General features: G+C 42.3%; 1 protein-coding gene and 1 long non-coding RNA gene across 4 annotated transcripts in view; one reads left to right on the top strand and one right to left on the bottom strand.

Moving 5' to 3' along the window:
- Nucleotides 1-5964, top strand: part of LOC112549564 — a 23229-nt gene extending 17265 nt beyond the window's left edge. Inside the window, exon 3 of the long non-coding RNA XR_003093025.1 lies at nt 5777-5964. This is a non-coding gene — a long non-coding RNA (uncharacterized LOC112549564). The remainder of the gene's footprint in view (nt 1-5776) is intronic.
- The window catches only part of LAMA4 (laminin subunit alpha 4), a 181049-nt gene that overhangs the window by 16166 nt on the left and 147806 nt on the right, over nt 1-17077 (bottom strand). For all 3 annotated transcript variants that reach the window (XM_006019468.3, XM_025198838.1, XM_025198839.1), the window contains 8 exons: nt 13428-13566; nt 12292-12429; nt 11692-11825; nt 9218-9382; nt 5992-6145; nt 4614-4807; nt 2263-2452; nt 1447-1599 (listed from right to left, as the gene is read on the bottom strand). In XM_006019468.3, the coding sequence (XP_006019530.1) occupies nt 1447-1599; nt 2263-2452; nt 4614-4807; nt 5992-6145; nt 9218-9382; nt 11692-11825; nt 12292-12429; nt 13428-13566 (1267 nt within the window). The remainder of the gene's footprint in view (nt 1-1446; nt 1600-2262; nt 2453-4613; nt 4808-5991; nt 6146-9217; nt 9383-11691; nt 11826-12291; nt 12430-13427; nt 13567-17077) is intronic.

Here is a 17077-nt window from a genome sequence, read left to right as displayed (position 1 = left end):
TAGACAAATGCAGGGTGCTGCACCTTGGGAGAAGGAATCCACAGCATACATACAGGCTGGGGAGTTCCCTTCTTGAAAGCACAGAGGCAGAAAGGGATCTCAGAGTCATTATTGACTCCAAGATGAACATGAGCCACCAATGCCAGACCGCAGCCAGCAAGGCCAGCCATAACTTGTCATGCATCCAAAGGTGCATCTCAAGCCGGTCTAGAGAAGTGATACTCCCCCTCTTTGCGACTTTGGTCAGGCCACAGTTGGAGTATTGCGTTCAGTACTGGGCACCGCACTTCAAAAGGGATGTGGCCAGCCTGGAGAGGGTTCAGAGGAGGGCCACCCGCTTGAGAGTGCAGCTGGACAGGATCCTATGAGGAGAGACTGAAGGACCTGAACCTGTTCAGCCTCAGCAAGAGGAGGCTGAGGGGGGACCTGGTGGCTGCCTACAAGCTCATCAGGGGAGATCGACAGAAAATAGGCAGAGCCCTATTCTCCCCAGCACCACCTGGGGTGACGAGGAACAATGGTAATAAGCTGATGGAGAATAGGTTTAGGTTAGAGAAGGCAATATTTTACAGTTAGGGTGGCCAAAATCTGGAACCAACTTCCCAGGGAAGTGGTCCTCGCCCCTACCTTGGGTAAATTCAAGAGGAGGTTGGATGATCACCTGTCTGGGGTCCTGTGAACCGAGCATTCATTCCTGCCTGTGGCGGGGGCTCAGGCTAGATGATCTGTTCAGGTCCCTCCTGACCCTAGCTACTATGAAACTACTATACCCAATTTTATTGCTGGTAAATAGGAGTAGTTTTGTAGGAGCCTCTTGTTAAAATAGTACTTGTTGAAATATATTGTAATTCTATCATTAATCATACGATTAATGATAGAATTACAAGTATCATACGATTAATATCATACAATTAATGATAGAATTACATTTTAAATGTAATTCTACTATTAATACTATTTTGTGATGAGATTTTTAGATGGGGAAAAATGCCCCTAATCCTTAGATTAGGATTAATATAGAACACCAACAGAACCCTTGTGAGGCACTTTTAATTCCAAATCAGCACTAATGCCAATCTAATTATTCAAGTAAGAATCATTCCCTTGAAGGAGCATCTTCCAGTGATGCAGAGCTAATGGGATGGCCTCTTCAACATCCTTTCCCATCAGCCTGACCAAGGGGCATGTCTCTCCTCCTCAGATACTTGTAGCTGTCATAATGACACCTTGGTGTCCTCAGCATTGCTAGGATGTCAAGCCCCAGTCACCAGCTTCACAGAACAAATGTGTCTTACACCCAGTTTTCACAACTGACTCCTGATGTACCCTGTGTGCATTCCAACAATGCCTCAGGATCAATGCCACAATATGCTTTTGCCTCTGTTTATCTGTATAGTCAACATTTTAATTACATATATCTTATTCAATAGTGCATGTCTACTTTACCTGGATATTTTTCACAGCTTTTCCTGGAGCCACACCCCCTATGTAGAGTGGCTCACTGACTTGCCAGGTTTTATCAGTAGAAACATTTTCTTCCAATACTCGAAGGCCATCAATTATCAAACGACCAATATTTTTCCCCCGAATAAATATCACCTAAACAGGAGAAAAATTCCTATTAAAATCATGTTAATTGTTTAACCAAAGGATAATCAAACTGTTGAGGAAACACCATTTATACAGCAGAAGAAGATAATGGTTGTAGACAACTCTATGACCTGAGATAATGGCACAATATTAGAAAAGAAGGTTATCTCATTCTTACTTTGCAAGCAGCCGCAAACTAGTTGTTTTACATACCATTAATTTTCTTTCTTACCTGTCTTCCAACTCTTTTCTTCCTTTTACTTGCTCTAGTTCTCCACAGCCCTCCCCTCCAGCTCTAAGCCTAACCAAACTTGGCTTGTTATTTGCTTGTTTTGGTCAATACTTGATCTTTCAAATCTGCTCATCCCTACTTCTTCCATGCAGCTGTTGTTGTGGTAAATATCTGGATGACTATAAGTGATTTGGCAGCTAGCCACCTTATTCCCAGTTAATGATTTAGCAACATTTACAGAGAGAGAGAGAGAGAGAGAGAGAGAGAGAGAGATTTTACAGTAGATTTTTAAATGTTAGCAGAAATGTCTCAGCGCATAGTTATGTATATGTGGTTCAGAACAAAGATTAATCTTTTGCTGAAAACGAATTGTTAGAGCATCACTTTTATAACTATAGTTTCTAAAGCACGTCATCCTAACAACCATTTCTTTGACTTACATTGTGCCAAAGCCCATCATTGTACTTTTCTTGACTTTTAATCCTTATCTTCTGGTGACCAACATTAAACATAAAAATGAGCCGTCCATGGGCAACAAAAAGGGTCATGAAGTTGTTCTCTTCTTGATCAGAGACATAAAAGATCATTCCATGGGATGAGTGAGTTTTCAGACTAATGGAGAACTGAGATCTGTAAAATAAAAATGTCATGTTACTATCAGGATAGATATTTGTCAATTCGTAATGGACAGTGCCACTGTGCAGAGAGGGAAAAATCAAGATTTATCCTTTTGTGGTAGGGGATATTTTCCTTACTTATAGAAATTATATTTTTGATGTATGCTCCATATGGTTTTTGACTAGAAGCCAGAGCAGATACTAACCAGATTAAATTCTTTTGAAAACCAAATCAAAATTTTAGGGGGGAATAATGCATATAGATTAGTGGTGCTCAACCCATGGCCCATGGGCTGTATCTGGCTTGTGGAGCTGCGTTATCTGTCAGAAGGGGCTCCTCACAGGCCTGGAAATTTAGTGGCAGGGTAACAGTGGAAGCATTAATTAACACTTCTGCTGCTTCCCGATCACCAGGTTTCCAGAACTGTGGGGAGTCCTGTGGGCTGGATGACACAAGTAGGAGATGAACAAAGCCCAGACCATGCTGTTGCTCAGGGTTGCTCCATGGCTAGATCGGACACGTGGGGTCACTCCATAGCTAGATCTGGTGCATGTGACTGGGCTGGTGTGCTGGATCACATCCTAGATTGATTCCACACTGGATCCGGCCCAAAGACCAAACCTGCATGCAGAATCTGGCCTGCAGACTGGCCCCATGCTTCTCATCTGGTCTTAGGCTGAATAGGTTGGGCACCACTGATATAGATCATTCCATACAGATCAATCAGAATTAATATTATATTCATTTCTTACACACAAAAGCATATCAAAGCAGAAGGTCTAATTGGGATGGTGATTACAATGTTTTGTGCCCTTGGCCTCCCAATATTGCTAATAGCAGTGGAGATATGAAAAATGTTGGGGCAATGTTAAACTCTCCTTTTAGTGTAGTGGAGGTATGAGAGTTTACTGGCCTGATTGTTAGTGTTACAGAACGTCACTGCTGAGTTCCAGCTTTCTAATAGCTTCTCATCTAATCCAAGGTTTAGCTTGACAACTCTCAAGGTTCTCAGTTATGTTTGCTGACCTGCTTTCATGTAAAATACACCTAATAACCCAGAAAGACTTAAAAATGTCAAAAGTCATAGCTATTTTAAAATAAACAATAACATTATGATACAATAGCATTCATGGCCATTAAAACAAAAAGCAGTGATTAGGGATGAATGTTTCTGCTACACTTTGGGTTTATGATCCCTCTTTTTCGTATGTATTACATTGAATTTCAACATCAGACTTGAAATAGATATTTGGAAAACACTGAATTGAATTAAATCAAATTTAATAGTCCCATTGTTTGCAAGTCAATATATGGCACTCTACCTCTGAGACAGTACCCTACTGTTGCTGCTACATAGCATTGTGTTGTTGAATTTTCTGTCTTATGTATAAAAATTAAGCCAAGATCCTGACCATTTATAGTCATAAAATACCATACGGCACTTTTTGTGAATGTGTGAAGTCTAAATGTCTTTGCTACCCAGGCCTTTTCACTTACTTTTCCATTGCTCTTTGAATTGGACACAGTGTCTATAGCTTCATGCTTTAATTCACTGCATAGCTTTATAAAACCTGCTATAACCCACACGAGATATGACTAGACTAAACTTCAGTAGATGGTATAGTGATTCCTATACAAATACGTTCACTTAAGGCCATGCCTCTTTCTCTGAAATCATTACTGGTTGTGGGTGGAGACTGGTGGTGTGATATAGCCTGCAGTTTGGTAACATACTTTTGAATTAAGTCCTTTATGTCACAATATGATATTGTAATATTATTAACATTGGATCAGGTCCCACATTTTTTACTGAGGCTAAGCACCTATTGATGTGAACAGGCATAATAGTTAGGATTAAATGAAACTGCAGAACTTGGCCCAAATCTTACTGCCTTGTGACATGAAAGGGATGAAGATTGCTTGCTCCAAAGTTTTAGAATGTACTGTTTTATATTGTACTAGCAACCAGAATGGCTTAGATGCCAAATAAATAGACAGGGAAACAAGATATATCAAGAGACAAAACAGATGAAGGACTCATGAAAGGGCTACAGCATATAATCCAAGTAATGACAGGAATACATTTTATTAGTTCCAGGTTTTTGTTTCCATTGCTGTTTTTCCTGGACTGTAAGCTGTTTTTCATTTCTAGGGTTGCTGTCTATTATCTTACCCATCATTGAAATCCTTTGGTATGTAGTCAAACTCCTGCCGACTATTCGCTATTCCTCCAAATTGATAGGCATGGTCAATTGCCTTAGGATTCTTGGACAAGTGGCAGTGAGGGTCTCTTTGTGCACTGATTTCTTGGTCTAATTTTTTGAAGTCAGTTAAAAGCTGTGAGATTCTGTCTTTGTCTCTTCCCACCTTCATACAAAAAACTCTTGATTAGCAAGTTTCCAAGTGGATGTGGATATGATTAGCGGTAACAATATTATCTAGCCAGTGGGGAATGTTTTAACAAAGTGTTTATAAAAATACCTGGAGTTGTTCCAAATCTAAGTGATATATGTCCCTAAATAAAACAGTTTTATCATAATGAGTGTCTTCTTTCATATGTAGTATTGACACAGAAGGAGAGCAGATAGAGGCAAATAATAACATGTCATGACAATTCTTATGAAACTGCCTATGTGAACCCAGGCTTCGAGTTTTTTTTCCCTTTAAATGATGTGAGCTCTATTACAGTTCAGTTTAGTTCAGTGTTAATATAGTGGGACGACATTTTACTGTTATTTACTCTGATTGTAAATAACAGTAATATTACTAATCAGTATATATAATAATATATGTGCTATGCAGACGTGCATATTGATAATAATAATAATGATGATATACATGATACAGTATAAAGCTGACTGTACTTAATGGAACTGCATGGAAGAAGCTGAAAGCAGAAATAAGCACAGTGTTTTTAAACTGTAGAGAAAACAGGAGAAGACCCGTTTCCTCACACTTGCTAGGACACCTCAAAAATTAAGGCACAATAGAAAGGTGTGAGTATTCTTTGAATCACAGAATCACTGAGTTGGAAAAGACCTCAGAGTTAATTTGGTCCAACCCCTTGAATGAAAGCAGGAAAGCTGAGGTTAATGCAGCTGAAGTTGGGATAAGGTTAATGCTGGTCTGTAACTCTCTACTAGTAGAAGACTTACAGTAGATATTTTTGCTAAGAGATCAAGTGTAAAATAATTTTGTATCTGAAAATTTTCTGTTGGGGAAATTATATCATGTCCTTTCTGGTACTGGGATTCAGTGAACTACTACATTCTTTTTCTGTAACTGCTACAATACTCCCTGATTTTTAGTACAGCTTTTATATCTCCTTTTCTCCAGACAAATCACTGGGCTAGAGAATCTTGGCAAAGGCAGAGCATCTGTTTGGAATTAAGGCACATTCAAAGGGATCAAGTCTCATCCTCTGTTGTTTTTCAAATGACCTCTTTTGGAACCACAACCATCTGGCAAATTTAAGATCGTGATATACTGTGGACTTTGGCCAAATGGAAGCTGGTATCAGAGTAGTCACAAGTAATTTGGTGCTAACTAACCTTTTTATTACGACTTCCTTTGGCTTTTGACGAATTCTTTCCCTTCTTATGGAGAAGAGCAACGGGAGGGGATTCAACAGGACATCCATAAAAGGAAGCCTGAACTTTCTCTGGGTACCGCTGGAAATCTTCAACTTCAACTTCTCGATCCAACCTGTGTTTCAAAGAGGAGAAGGTGTTATGAATAGTTATCAGAAATTGGTTAAGCATAACTTTTTCTACATAGAAGAACTAAAACATGATCAAAATATCCATAGTAAGTTAATGTCAAATATATAGCTGTTTTTTCATTTAGTATCATTGTGAAAAATACAGATCTTTAAATTATATTTAAACTGATATTTTAAAAGACTTTGTGACTTAAAATCCTTGAAAACAAATCTGTGTGAGGTTGCAAATACCTTATTTTTTTTCCTTGAGTAAGGGCCAGCATATAACAGTGCTGCCTTAGAAGCATATCTATCTATCTTTACTGGGAAACCAATTTATCATAGCCTATGTCCATTCTGCTCTTAACACTTCCTCACTGAGACTGTGAAATGTCCTACTCACTCCCTGCCCACCAGTTCAGGTATTCTGTGGAGCCTGCTCTGCTATAACCCGTGGTATGGGTAGTGCTGGGCAAGCCAAGTTTGGCTTGCTATTATTATTCAAGAGGCACGTCTATATGAGTTGCTAACTGCTCAGTACCCTTATAATACTGTGCAGTAGTGTATCACAGCACAAATGGTGCTAATATGCTACTGCTCAGTATTATTAGGCTACTGCGCGGTAACGTCATTAAAAAGGCATGCTCCAGCACTATGCATTGATTTAGTACTTGATTACACAAGTACTAAACTTAATGCGCAGTAACTGTGGTGCATTAATGAACGTGCAGATGTGCCCAAGGAGCCTTATAATTGTTACATGTTTCTAATTTTCCAATAGCCATCTGTAATAGAGAGCCTGGGGCTCCTTGTTCCTTTAAGGTAAAAGCAGCCCAGCCAGGGACCACTGCAGGCTAGGCAGGGTACAGCAGCTGCCAGTTGTCAGGGCAACGGGATAAATGAGGCAATTAGTTAGCACCTGCAGGCAGCCTGCTGACCGGAATGGGGCAGGGCCCTGGGAGGATATAAACCTGGGGCTTAGGCTGGCAAGCCAGTCTAGCCCTGCCAGCTGCAGGGTTAGGAGCTCCTGCCTGGGAGAGCTACCCAGGGACACTGGACTGACTGCTTTTCTGCTGGCAGCAGCATTGCCAGGTCTTGAATACGAAACGATCATATTGGAAGCTCGAAATTATTGTATTTGCTGAAAAACTATTGTACACTGAAAAAATATGCAAATAAGTTCTCTTCTTATTTACTTTATATTGCTCACTGTAAGTCGCCAGTGAGTGAGTGAGAACTGGGTCATCAAGGTTAAAGCATAGTTTTATTTCAAGGCAAGCAGTTGTAATAAAGTGCTCACAGCAAACCTAAAAGTTGGTTAAGACACTCTGAGTGTGATTTGGGTTTTGCATAGGCTGCATCAAATAGTTGCCTCAAAAATTATTGCATGTTTTGAACATTTTTGCTATTATTGATTGTATATTGTGCGATGTTTGAAATTATTGTACAAATACCATAATTATTGTACACCTGGCAACACCAGCCTGCAGGAACAGTGTGGCTTGGGGAGCTCACAAGGAACCCAGTCTAGGAGGTATGCCAGCATGAGGGGTGAAGGAAGGCTTGCCCTCTTAAAGGGGTAAAGGGCTGCTTCCATTGTTGCTGGTAATGTTACAACCCTGAGGCTTATGTTATGTTATATTTAGACTGGTGGTTTGGGTTGGGACTATAAGGGTGGTTTACAGAGGTCCTACTATTGCCTGAGGGGTGTGTGATCGCCTTGAACCCTGCCAAGGGCAACCTCAAAGCCCAAGTGACTATCGACCTGGAGTGGGCATAGTGCAAGGCTTACAGGGCCAGGCAGGGGCCAGGAGCTTGGTGCCTGAGGAGGGGTGCAGCCACACAGGGGCATGAGGCCTGGCAGACAAGGGCCAAAGGTCTGGTGACCGTAAGGGACAAATTGGAGCTAGTGCATCAAGGCCAGGTCCAACACAGTGGGCCCAGGCTAGAAGGCCTAGCGAGAGTGAAGGGGTGGAAGCCTAGGAGGTCGAAGCGCCAACAAGAGAACAATGGTATAATAACACCCGTGAGGCTTGGGGCATGGTGTAGGGGAGGATTTGGAGCCAAGAAATTAGCTTCTAAGGCTTTGGATGCCCTACAGGGCACAGTCGGCCTGAGCAGCCCAGTGAGGTGCTTGGGACTGGAGAGGTCCAGTGAGGGGCCTGAGGAATAGTATGGACCAGTAGGGTGCCAGGGAACCCTAGCAGGGGTTCAGTTGAACTGGGGTCATGCAAAGGCCCATGGACAGCCTCCCCATTATGATTATTATACCATCAAGGCATGCTGGGTGACATGGGAAGATGCCCTAGGGGTGGAGCGGGTACCAGTTGTGGAGCCACCAGAGGGATTTCATCGCCACCCCTGGGACCCCGATGTGCTATACCACTACTGGTTTGGATAAATTTATTTTGGAAAAAAAAATCTGAGTACATATTAATTATAGTTATTAGGGGGCAGGTGCCTATATAGTAAAGCAATTTCCCATCTGGCAGTACTTTTCTCAGCAAGCAACAGAAAATATGAAATATCTATTCACCCTTAGATGGTCCTTTTAGGATAAAATATTGGTGGGACACTGTACATCTTGCACAGTTTCTGTCTGCGTTGTACCTGCTCTGTACACACAAAACTGGCTTCAGTTTTCTGCGCTACATTTCCTTGGAAAAACTATATAGAAACAGTTTGCAAAATACAGCAAAACCTGATGGTTTTCCCAAGACTGAGCTTACAACTCAGGAGGACCCTGCAATGCATCATCCTTTTATTTCAGAGGCAATCCTGGAAATTACATAATAGAAATGTAAATTAACAGCTATGCAAATTACATCTTGTACCAAAGGAAGTAACAGGTGCAGTACTAAAAGCTGATTTACATCAGCAGTTATTTCCAGTTTAACAATTTCTTGACCTAGCAGGGCAGTTCTGACAGATTTGATGGTAAATAAGAGAAACAGAAGTTTGCACACACTGGGAAAACAAGAAAAAATATTTTTACTGTGAAAATAATTAGTTCTCTTTAGTATAACTCTCTGTGTCATCAGACATAGATTTTTGTATACTGTGAGGATGTTACATACCTAGTGAAGTAGGCATTGCTTATGCATCCGGTGAAATTGGCATATTGAGTACTGAGGGGAGAGCCACCAAAATAGAATTTCTTAGCACTTTCAGGCTTTGGCCCTGATTTGTCCTTAGTTGGATTCTTTTTGCTGTAATTTTTGTCATCTACAATCAGCTCGTATCTGCGAAGAGTAAACGTCCTTTTAACAACTGATATTTTTGGAGCAGTCTATTCAGATAGTATTCCATTTTGCATATATGTTGCATAATTCAGAGGTCAGGAGATGATTCACTGAATAGCACAAAGAAACCCTTTTGTTTCCAGCTGTGCAGCAAAAAATTAGCTATGATGGTAGCTTAGGTTCAATGGCCCACAGCATTAGAGATATCCTTGAGATGTTTATGAAATGTTGTGATTACTGAGACTACAAGGAAAGTACAATTTAACACATGAAGATTGCAACACAAGGCAGAAAGGGTCCCACCTTTCTAATGTCATATTGCCTACATCTGAAAACAGCAAATATTGGTCAATAACAACCAAAAATATTAGATTAGGTGTTTCTACATTCTGATCCTTTGTGATAAATCCTAAAATCAAAAGCAAAGCTTCCCAATAATCATCATTATTATTTCAGGATTAATGTATCAAAATGTGCCCCTGTATATATCAGGGGTGGGCAATTATTTGGGCCACAGGACACACAGGGAATTTTAGTGAGCTGTTGTGGGCTGAGTCAACACTGCTCACACCCTTGTGCAGCAGCTCACCAAAACTCCCTAAGCAGCCCCATCCTGTCTGCCTGGCTCTGTGCCCTGCCCAGGTGGGTCCCAGCCAGTCACTATGGAGACCCTGGGTTTATGGACCTGTGATGGCATGGAGCCAGGGCCTTGGTCCCTGCATGCCTCTACCCTCAGAACCAGTACCCATCACAGGGGTGTGTGGGAAGCAGATCATGGCTCCACTCTCAGCTGGGATGGGGCCAGCGATGGGATTTGGGGAAATGGCATCTGGGAGCAGGATGGGCAGGCAGGGCTGGGGCTGGAATCATAGGGCAGTGACAGCATGGAGCTGGGGCCGGGGCCGGGGCCAGGACCCTGTGATTCCAGCCCCAACCCCACCTGTTCCAGATGTTGCTCCCCCAGATACCAGCCCTGGCCCCATCCCAGCCAAGCATGAAGCAGAGCCATGATTCGTTGCCCCTACGCCCCTGTGTCAGGCACCAGTTCTCTGGGCAGTGCATGTGGAGAATGGATCATTGCTCTGCCCTGGGTCCTAGCCCAAACTATATCTACAGCTACAACGCACCCTGACATGTCTCTCTCTCTCTCCCCTTCCTGCCCTAACCATCCCCACAGCTACAGCACCACAATGTTCTGCCCCTTGAACAGTTTATACCAGCTCCTGCCCTGCACGCTGGAAGGAGTGCCAGAGGGGCACTGGCATCAGCTGTGGATGCTGCCAGCTGTGGACGTTGCTGGCAAGTTCCCAGTGCGGATTGGGGTGGCTGCTTGGGACTGCAGCTAATGCATTGATGTGTGCTTCTGGTGCACAGGGCAGGAGCTAGTGTAAGTTGTGGAAGGGTCTGGGATGTGCCCGGCATGACCCAGCAGCCAGAACCACTGGCTCCTCGTGACCTTGATCCCATGACTTTGAAGCTGCCCACCTGCAGCCTGGATACAAACAGTTGGTGAGCCAGATCCAGCCTACATGCCATATTTTGTCCACCCTGATATATATGCAACATTTTGAAAAATATTTCTTTAAAATTATTGTAAATGACAGGTCACACATGCAAACCTCCATGTGAGTCTGAAAAATTAGCAAGAATAGGTTCTCTCTCCATAGACAAATGACTGTAAGGAAGACTTTGAAAACCTGGTTTTGAATTATAAGAGGTTTTTTTAAAATTGAGCATGGTGATAAAGTGAACAGGTTTAAATGAAACAAATATTTCAGGTTTTCCAACAAGTGGGGCTTGTTCCTTGCCATCTTGAATCTAAAATTTTTACAGCCTGGCAACCAATAAAGGTATTATGGACAGTTTTTACCATGTATATTCAATATGACATTTCTAAGCAAAGATGACTCAGCTAATTTAAGATTTTTGGGGTGTTTTAACAAAGCAAGCAGTCAGTTCTTCTGAAGAATTAATCATTTGCCAATTAGTAGCTTTTAGTTATCTGTGTTTTTTCATGAGAAAAAAAAAATCTTCACAAGCTTAAAATAGTACCCCTCCTCCCCCCTGACAAAGTTTTATTAAAATAATTGCACGCTGCGGTCAAGCAGAGTAGACTACAACCATATAGATTTAAGGTTTGTATTTTTTAATTGTTTATCCCTTGCAAGAAGGGTCTAGTATGGAAAAACCTAAAATAGTGGCTTTGAAATCTGCTTTACAAAAACATTAATAGACAACTTGCACTGTATAAATATTATATATCAGATAGTGGTGGTGGTGGTGAACTAAAGCAGGCTGAGTAGCATTACCTTTCCGGTGAGGCAGAAGTAATGATAAAATGAGTTTTACCATCATTGTAATTGCTATCTTTTGACTGAACTTTGATTCCCGTTGTATTTAAAACTACAGCACCTTTATCCATGGAGATGGAAAATGCATCTGACTGAAATACAAAAAAAACAAAAACATGTTTCAAAGACAAGCATATTGCAGTAAGCTTCAAAGTCCTGTGACTTTTCCTGTAATATTTATTTTTCCTTCTGCTTCTCACATACATATTATTGCTGTTCCCCTAGGGTTTTTTGCAGGGCCAAAGTGTGCCAGTTAGAAGAGAAATGGTTTCTTTGGATCTGATATTTAGGGCACTCATTAAACAGTTACTCCATTATTTCCCATTTAGGACCCAATCTCCATCAGTCCAGCATTGCTCGCATTCCATTTGTGATTTTGGGTTCTTCTTTTATAGTACTTCACATCACTTCTTTACAGTAGGGTTCCTTACAGACCTGACACTTTCTGATACTTTAGGCTGTCTGTTTTGGTTAACCCAACATATTTACATTCCATGTTTCCTAGTTTAGATGGCAAATATGGGTAAGTTAGAAAACACCAAGGAAAAGTATACTCACTCCTTCAGTATAATAGAATAGCAACCCATTAGGCTGCAAGGTTCGGAAATTGAATCCTCCTTCAAAATCATCAAAGGGAGATCCTTTTTGGCTGGATGCAATGAAGCTCTCTCCATTGAAATATGCTTTGCGAGACAGCTGCATGTCAAGTAAACAAAGTCACAAGTGGGCTGTAGATAGTGTTTTTAAAATACTTTTCAGTACTAATACAATACTATACAATTTCCTATTATACTGTACAATGCATGCAATGTTGCATTTTTAGCAATACAATAAAGTTAGTAATAAAAAGATATATAAAATATTTTCCTTTAGACTCTGTTGGGCCAGTTCTCCAAGGATGGAGACTCCACAACCTCTCTGGGTAACCTGTTCCAGTGTTTTACTACCCTCCTAATGAGAACGTTTTTCCTAATATCTAACCTAAACCTCCCTTGCTGCAGCTTGAGACCATTGCTCCTTGTTCTGTCATCTGCCACCTCAGATAACAATCTAGACACATCTTCTTTGTAACCCCCCTTCAGGTAGTTGCAGGTTGATATTCAAACCCCCCTCAGTCTTCCCTTCTATAGACTAAATACAGTCTTCTCTTCTATAGACCAATTCCCTCAGCCTCTCCTCAGAAGTCATGTGCCCCAGTCCCCTCAACATTTTTGTTTCCCTCTGCTAGACTCTCCAATTTGTCCACTTTTTTTCTGTAGTGGGGGGCCCAAAACTGGACACGGTACTCCAGATGTGGCCTCACCAGTGCCAAATGGAGGGGAACAATCACTCCCCTTGGTCTGCTGGCAATGCTCCTACTAATGCAGCCCAGTATGCTGTTACCCTTCTTTGCAACAAGGGCACACTGACTCCTATTCATCTTACTGTTCACCATGACTCCCAAGTCCTTTTCTGCAGAGCTGCTGCTTAGCCAGGCAGTCCCCAGCCTGTACTGGTGCATGGGATTATTCCATCCTAAGTGCAGGACTTTGCACTTCTCCTTATTGAACCTAATGAGATTTCTTTTGGTCCAATCCTCCAATTGTTGGGGTCTCTCTGAATTATAACCCTACCCTACCTAGTCTATAAAGCATGTTAAGTCACATTCAGAATAAAAAAATTAGTTGTAGACTTATGCATGGTGTTGAACTTACCAGTGATTCTTCTGGGCAGCCGTAGCTGATTCCCAGGGTTCCAGACTCCTCTAACAAGTTGAAATCTTTCTTTTGAAACTGGAAACCTTTCATGCAGCCTTTAAAACCAGTATTTACTGACAGATGTGAGCTAACATGGCTGGAAAACAAAGTCAACCCTTACGTCAGTGGGTTTTTTCCCTGCCGCACAAGGTATTCAGAAAAAAAATGGGCCAAAATTCCCTTGCCCCAGTGAAACTCTGTTTCCACCTCTTTTATGTAAAGTGACTTTTTACCCACATTTTATATCCTGAAAAGTTAAGATGCATCAATTCTGATAAATGCTTGTGAGAACTGAGAAGAAATCATGCAGCAAAACCATGAGAACGTTAAAACAACAACTGTAATTAAAGGGCATGGTGTGATTTTTGTATTTATTTTGAACAAGTTATATAATTAAAGTTATATTTAAGTTGTCCTCCAATCAACTACCTCATTGTCTATTTCCATTCTCTTTTCCACAAACAGTCAGCATCTTACTTCATAAGAGATAACATTCAGGCATCTCCAGAATGGATTTGAAGTACTGTACATGTAACCAGAACATGGCTTTCAGTAATCCTGTTCATGTCAGGTTGAGGTTGCTGTCACAATCATATGTACTGGCTGCACTTGTATACTTTATAAGGTTTTTTTTGTTTATTGTACTCCTCTTTACCATACTGTACTTGTGTCAACATACAGTTGACTTAACATACATCAGTGAATTCATTATCACCAGGGATCCAGGTTTTCTGTTTCCTGAAGGAAAATGAGGATTTTCCCCTTTAAAGGAGAAAACTGCAGATTTTCTCCTTTGAAGCGGGAAACTGAGGATTTCCCTTTGCGAGCCAGCAGCCTTCCAGCCTGCAAGGAGCTGCTTAGGACTGGGGAGAGTGGGGCAATGGCAATTGGAGGCAGGGGACGCCTTTAATTTAATGTATAGAATATAAATACTCATTTAACCAGCAACTATTCATTATATTATTTTCTCCTGGCTGCTCAGTCACCTACATTTCTAGGTCCCTCTGAAAGTTTTCACACCAGTTTATTTAACTGCATCTTGTAAAGGATTTTATAAAAGACTTTTAGGAAAGCTATATGCCCCCCCATCTACATGTTCTATTTAAGGTATAGCATATACACTGTAGGAAAATCTGCAATATTCTCCTTTATAGGGGAAAATCCCCATTTTTCTGCAGGAAGCAGAAAAGCTGGATCCCTGTTGATAAAAAATGAATGTAGGAAAGCTGTATGCCCCAAACTGCCCAGCGCATGGCCTTTGCCCCTTCCATCCTCCCCTCCTTCCACAGACTTACTTGGAGGGAGCTGCTCTCCACTGTTACTTGGCTGCCACATGCATGTGCACGTACACGTGCACATGACACCGGCAGCCTCCAATTGCCCTCCTCCCTCAGACCCTTGCAGGCTGGACTGGAACTTGGCAAGCCTGCAAAGGGAAACCCATGATTTCCCATGTTTTTGCCCTTTAAAGGAGAAGCCTGGAATCAGGTTCCCCCTGCACTGGCAATAAGGCATGATGGGATTTGATTTTTGATCCCACAGTCATGCTTCCTGCTGTGCATGTGTGGCATGACAGGAGGCGCGATTGCGTGGATTATGCATTAGATCCCATCTATCTAGATCCCGTTCCTTTACCTGTATGCCTGTATGTGGAGATGGCCTCAGAGTCAGAGAATTCTAGTAGATTTGAAAGGCATAATTTTCTTTTAGAGACAGTTTGTCCTTATCACATAATGTTAAAGCATTTTTACCTGTTATTAATTAATTATTCAGACAGTTAAGATGGTCTTGAAAGAGGGCTTCAGGGTTTAATCTATAATTTCTAAGGTCTCCCCTACCATTGTTTTAATAAACCTCACATTTACTATCCATTCCTCTGGCATACAAGTGAATTTTAAGGAAACACTGGATATTTGTGTTGCTAGTGCTGACATTATTTGGCGGCTGGAGCCCTCATGGAAATCAGAGGCATAATGGGGCAGCTCTGTGTACCCCCTCTTCCTCCAAAAGTGATGCCTGGTCATGACCCCTCAATTGCACTACTGATGAAAATACTAGCTTATTTTACCTAAGGAATACATGCACTACATCAATGCAGTGTACACCTCTGAATATGTCTAATCAGGTCTTCCAGCTAATGCTAAGAGAGGAACAGGGTGTGGTCATGGTCCTGTTCCTACTATTTCAGGAAGCAGGATTTCTATATGTGTATGGGACCATGGAGGAGTTTTATCAAATGGCTTAAGGGGAAAGAAAAAATTTCATGTGTCCTTCCCTCTTACATTTTCACATCTATACAAGTCCAGCTGAGCTTGAGCCCATAGATAATTAGTGGTGATGTGTAGAGGGGGCACAGGGGTGCATGTGCACCCCCTGAGAACGCTGGTGCACCCACTGCAAGCGCTGGCTGATCGCTGCAATTGCTGAGCGTCTGCAGTGATCAGCCGGCGCTTGCTCTCAGAAGCGGCCACAGCCACTCCCAGAAGCGGCTGCAGTGATCGCAGTGATCAGCCACAGCAATTGGCCATTGCAGGATCGCCCGGGGAGGACCCCTCCCCGGTTGGCAGGATTGCTCTCCCCGGTCGGTGAGACTGGTCACAGGAGGCGCAGGTGCCCCCCCGAACTAAGGTGGCACCAGTTGCCCACTTATTGGAATTGAAAATTATAGTGGAAAAAAAAATCATCCCTTAAATTGAAAACATGGTATCTAACGCCTGAATTGATACCATAAGGACACTTTTGTGCAGCGAAGATCACTTTTTAAAAACAAAGGGGGGGGGGAATAGCTTTTCCTAGATACAGAAAAAGGTAGGATTATGTTTTCATACACACTTTAAAAAAATGTCTTTTTGTCCTAAGCATTTAGCAAGTTCGATCACCAGCAGAGCTGCGGAGTGTCACAACCCAGTGATTTTGATGCCTCGGCACGATGGAATTTTCCCGCCACATGAGAGCCTCTTGCACAGCAAAGGTTTTTGTTGCAACAGAAAAACCTCGGTGCAAGAGAGTTCCTGCCATTTGGATGCAAATTTGTGTCCCGCTATTGGCCAGTTCTAAATTATTCCTACGTGGCGGCTAGTAATTGGCTTGCTAGCCGTTTAAAATTTCGTGCGACTTCCGCCCAAGTCGGAGAACTTTGAGCATGCTGCAGAGTGCCTCTAAAGAGATCTGACTTGCGGCTGAGCTGATCGATAGACTGATCACCTATCGATTCTTCTCCCCGTCGCCGAGCGCAAATCCCGATCATGCTGCAGAGTGCCTCTAAAGAGATCTGACTTGCGGCTGAGCTGATCGATAGACTGATCACCTATCGATTCTTCTCCCCGTCGCCGAGCGCAAATCCCGATGTACCCTTTCCCCGCCGGCTTAATCTGTGGACGGATTAGCTGGCCTGAGCCTTGCCAGCTGGAGCAACTGACATAGTTGTTCAGACGACCGGACCACCTGCGTCACGGCTACAGGCGGCGTAAGTAAAGTTTTTGCAACCGATAAGCTGTGTCTGCCTCTCCATTCACCAGCCCGCCCAAACGACCAAGTAATTTCTAAATCACCTCGAGTCGGCTCCGGCCGTCCGAGACATGGCGACGAGGATGGGATCTAAGGGCACG

This window comes from Alligator sinensis, unplaced genomic scaffold (assembly GCF_000455745.1).
Source record: "Alligator sinensis unplaced genomic scaffold, ASM45574v1 scaffold737_1, whole genome shotgun sequence".
NCBI classification, from domain to species: domain Eukaryota; kingdom Metazoa; phylum Chordata; order Crocodylia; family Alligatoridae; genus Alligator; species Alligator sinensis.
Note: the sequence above shows the minus strand (reverse complement) of the source record. Positions and strands in the feature narration are given on the sequence as shown.